Consider the following 5,019-nt stretch of genomic DNA (forward strand, 5'->3'; position numbering starts at 1 on the left):
CCTTTTTTCTCCTTCCTATCTCTTCTAAACAACCTTGAACTCAAGGTTGAAGTCTGCATGGAATCCATTTTTTTTTAGCTAACGTGTCCATTGTTTTGGTTTTGGTTTTCAAAGAACAGAGAATTAATGACTACAATTAGAAAAAAATTCTCACACAGCCACAGTTTTGTGGTTGCTGCACAGAGAATCAACAAAATCAAAATAATGCATCCTTGGGTTTACCTGTGAAATTAATTCTTGAATACTAACCCCTCCCCTCCCCCCCCCGAAAAATCAGGTTATTATGCCCTCCCCTGATATTAAAGCCTCTAAAATCTAATTCCAAGGGAGGAAAGCTTCTCAGTGTTCCTCCCACATTATTCTATTAGAATAATTTATCAAGATTGGGAACAAACCACAGGGCCTGCTGAAGAAACCCTGCATATCAGTAAAAGACTAGTGCCAGGCCAGTCTTCATGGAGCACAGGAGCTGGAGGAGTAACCAACAGTAATGGGGGCCAGAGAAAGTCCTCAGAGATCTTGTAAAAGGTGCAATAAATGGTGAGAGTATCATTAGTATACCATTTTTTCCTTCCCCTCACCTGTTAGGGATGAGAAGGATGTATCTGCAATAAGGAATCAACAAATTCTTGACCAAAACTACAGGAAACCCAGTCAAAGATATTACGCAGGGTGAATTCAGTCACTCAGCTCTACAAGAGTTTTAACTCTACCCAAAGTGGGGGTAATTTTAACAATTCCTTTTGCACCATGGATCTCATTTTCTTAATGGCAACTCAAAAGCTGTTAATGAGGACTTACTTTCTAGTGGGATAATTTTTAACCCAGTATGTGAACAATTTTGTTCACATTCTTTGGAAAAAAAGGCTTTGCCTAAACTTATCCACGTTACAAAGCAAAAGTAATTACATATCAATTCTGGTTTGTTTTTAATATTTAGTATAGCAAGATAATTTTCTTTACTGTAATCACTTTTGTGTCCTCATCTCTGCTTTGCTCTCATTTGAGCGGAAAATGTCATTCTTTGCTTGTTAATTAAGTTCACCCAGACAATGCTCAGAAAGTGTTTTTCATTGGAAAAAAACAAAAACAACAAAACAAAACATCAAGTTTTAAAAGCTTTTCTAGAGAAGTGAACAGGATTTGGAGAAAAACAATTTCTGCAAGCTCTAATTATATAGAACATTTCATAATAAGCACCAAGAGATTTCTACTCAGTGAACAAAAATCTGTTTTCAGTTAGCAATAAATTTACCATTATAATGATGATAGCTCTTAGTTTAATTCATGGGCGCATTAAAAAATATATCCCTGTGAGCAAAGGAAAGGTATGCTGCTGGAATATGCTTTCTGAATATCCATGCATAATGTAAACAACTTCTAGAATGCTATAAAACTGGCAAGGTTAAAATGCTGAAGCTGAAATTTATATTTTAGAAGTAATAATTCACACAGTAAGGACTGGATCAGGAAAAGTTAATCCTCAAAACTGTGCTTTTATAGGCTTATTTTAACAAAGGGATCAGTTCATCCTAAATTAGTTGCTAGCTCTCAGTAGCTCCAACATTTTCTTATTCTGAAGAGCTACTTGTGCTTTTTGTGGTTCTAAACTGGAGACACCCATTTGTATTCTACTGCAAAATGCTGTGATGCATATTCTGTAAAGGCTGAAAAAGGGTATCTTTTCCAGAAGTAAGATCACAGATTCTACTTGGCCAAAGCAGTGCATACAATACTTAGTATGAAGCTCAGATTCACTTTTTGATGTTCATTGAAAACAGAATGAAAAAGTAGGAAAATTATCTTCAGATTCACTTTCCCTGTTTCTTGTACCCAAATGAACTATGGAAATATAAGAATCTTAGAACAGCAGCAAATCTTTCATGAGCGATGATATGGGGCATTTACTCTGCATGTAGCACAAACTACTGAGTTCATGACATTTTAACAGTTTTTCCTGGCTGCTGTATGTATTCCAACTCCAGAAATGAGAACCGAGAAAAATCAGACATGATTAATAGGGATATGGTCCAGATGGCAGAAAAACTATATACTGTTTGCACAGGAAAAAGAAGAGTAATACAAATACTGTAAGCAGGAAGGACTACATATAAGACAAAAATGTCAGTGTGTTTCAAAAAGTGTCTATAAACATGGACTTTTATTGTTGGTTTTATTAAAAAGTGATATATACTTGTAGACAAGTGTTTCATCTCTCTCCTTTTTTAAAATACACTCTCAATTACATTAGAGTTTATTATCCCTCTTGCTGGTGGTTGTTCTCTCTCTCTCTTCCACAATTCTTCATTTTCATACATGACAGTATTCATTTGAAGCAAACAATTCATACTCATTGGGCAAGGCATTTTTTGCTGCCAAAACTTGATTCATTAATCTTGGTTTCAATGACTCCTTTCCACTTAGCAGCAGGCAAGGGTGATAGAAATGGTGATGTGGTGATGGAGATAAAAAATAAAAGAAAGTGTATCCCAAAAAATAAGCCCGGAGTATTGTATGCCATAAAATTCTGAAGTTCCTCTCATAAGGTAAAACCAACTTATGAAAAATATGTGCATACAAGCAAAGTGCAAGTTACTCTTCACACCTGCCTAGGTAGACCTCTCAATGCACCCTGATAGTATTAAACGTCACCAAAACAGGACAATTCTACCTATGCCAACTCCTACCTACAGTATAAAAGAGATTTAGTTTATTCCTGGTATAACTGAACTGACACTAAACATTATACTGACATAATTATTTTTGTAGGGATTCATAGCACTAAAAGAACTAGCTATACTGATAAAATATTGATAGAGAAAGCCTATATTTTACAGTTAACTCACCTGCTCAGTCTTGATCAATAGACCTGGGTATTGCACAGGTCATTCTGTAAGCAGCTGTCTAATGGATAAAGATGACTATTCTCAGGGATAAATAGTTGTCCGGCTGCAAGGAGTTGTCTTAATTGAAAACTCAACTCCGTCACTTCCTCTGGATATGAAATAAGAGTTTACTGACAGGCTATATAGTCTGCCACCGGTCAATCGCTGCTTATATTTAAAACTAATTCTTGACAGGACCAAATGAATAAGGGCAGGTATCTAATTATGAATGAGTAACAATGAAAATAAGACGATACAGTGTCAGCATTAGGAGTGTCAATTTGAATAATTATGCTGAAACTCAAACCACACTCAACATTAAATGATGCCAGAAGACCGAGCAGAATCTAGCTGTGCGTAGGTCCCATAAAGGGAGAAATCTATTTAATTCATGTAAACACTGTAATGGCAGGCTCTGTGCAGATGGAGTAGGCACTGACTAACCCTGTGAACCTGGGATCACAAAAGCTTGTGCTCTCTGTATGTAACTTATTTAGTCTATAAAGGTGCATATCTGCTCTGCCTTCTGTTTAACCCTGTGGGGCAAGGGTGGTTTGCTGACATGTAGCTTCTCACAGCTACTCCTCTTATTGGCTAGAATAGTGAGAGCAGACTGCCTGTGGCAGCTGCAAGGGGCAGTGGAGCCACTGAATCTACCCAAGCATGTCCTGGTATGGCTGGCATAGAGACCTTTTCTGCTGCAAGGTAAGTCACCCAGGGGATATTCTCTGCAGCCCACATGTGGGGACAGGCAAAACCCAGCACAACTGGATGTACTTCACTTGAATTGTTCTTCCTTTTTGAAGAAGCCAATTTTTAATTGTTCAGGATAATCAGAATAATCTTTTGAATCTGACCTAAGAATAAAAAGGAATAGAAATTCCTTTTACAACTGAATTATTTCACAAAATGGTATACAACAGTATACAAGCTACAGCATAACTACTTTGGATTCTGGATTAGATTTACAATAACATCTGGTTAGTAATTCTTCCTATGATCACCTCTTTCCTACATACTGCAATATTAATGCAAAACTCAGTTCAACAAAACCAGTATTAATGCTTCTTTTTTTCCTTGTCTGTTTGTGCTGTATCTGCATAGCATTCATTTAAGTGAGCTTGCTATTGTAAAGATTGTTTGGATGAGTTCTTAAGTTTTTCAGAGCTTTACATCAGCAAAGCAATTGGCAGGTTCTTTAATAAAATATTACCTCTATTAATATTTATGACTCTTTAAACTGGATATTTTAAATAAATATACATCCTTCTTATATTTGAGTTGTACTTACACGGTCGGGAAAGTCAGCTTTCAGTTCACTGATACTTCTACACCAATATGCTGCTGTTTTCTCACTGATAAGCTCAATGTTTAGGAAAGAGCCTTGACCAGGGCCATACAGAGGGCCTGAAGTAATTCCACGTATAATCCTTGGAGAAACATTGGTAACAATGTCCTGAAAAAACAGTACAAAACTCTTACTTTTTTTTAGAGCATCTCCATATGTTGTATGTATGTATGTATGTTACCATATAAGGATGCAAGGATAACCATTTATTTAAAAGCACATTTCTATCTGTAAAATTATCTACCGTATTGTTGTAGGTAACTTGTAAGATTATTATAATCAGCAAAGATTACAGAAAGGCCACCTTAATTTCCCATACAGAGCAAAGGAGCAGTTGGCGTGTCAGATTGGGATTTTAAACAAAAACAGTGTGCTCAGCTACATATAGCTTACTGTTAATGAATACCAAGCACAGGGGTATGTCTGAAACCACCCCCTTCTCCAGAGCTAGGAAGTCTGAGTCAGATGCGGGTAGGCAGTAGGGCTGTGCGAAATGGCACCATTCTGTTTCAATGGACCAGTGTTTCGTTTCGATTCAAAACTGCTGTTCCGTTTCGTTAAAACAGTTTCGCTCATAGACTATAATGGGGAAGCTCAAAACAGCCTATAGCTTTGTAATTTCTAGCCTGATTTGGATACATCTTGCAGGAATGGTAGCCCCTTCTGAGGGGGTGAAGCCTGCCAAGTTTCAAGGAGATAGGTGCAGGGAACTGCACCTCAAAGCCTTGAAAGCAACTCATGTCATGTGTATGTGTTAAGCCACAGTGGGGTCAAAACAGCAGGCTT

At 37.2% G+C, this 5,019-nt stretch overlaps 1 protein-coding gene across 1 annotated transcript in view; it reads right to left on the minus strand.

Annotated features, from left to right (window-relative positions):
• The window catches only part of DPYD (dihydropyrimidine dehydrogenase), an 865,232-nt gene that overhangs the window by 293,117 nt on the left and 567,096 nt on the right, over positions 1-5,019 (minus strand). The window contains exon 14 of the mRNA XM_019501664.1: positions 4,177-4,341. Coding sequence (XP_019357209.1) covers positions 4,177-4,341 — 165 coding nt within the window. The remainder of the gene's footprint in view (positions 1-4,176; positions 4,342-5,019) is intronic.

Source organism: Gavialis gangeticus, unplaced genomic scaffold, assembly GCF_001723915.1.
Source record: "Gavialis gangeticus isolate Ggan-Ray unplaced genomic scaffold, GavGan_comp1, whole genome shotgun sequence".
Lineage (NCBI taxonomy): Eukaryota > Metazoa > Chordata > Crocodylia > Gavialidae > Gavialis > Gavialis gangeticus.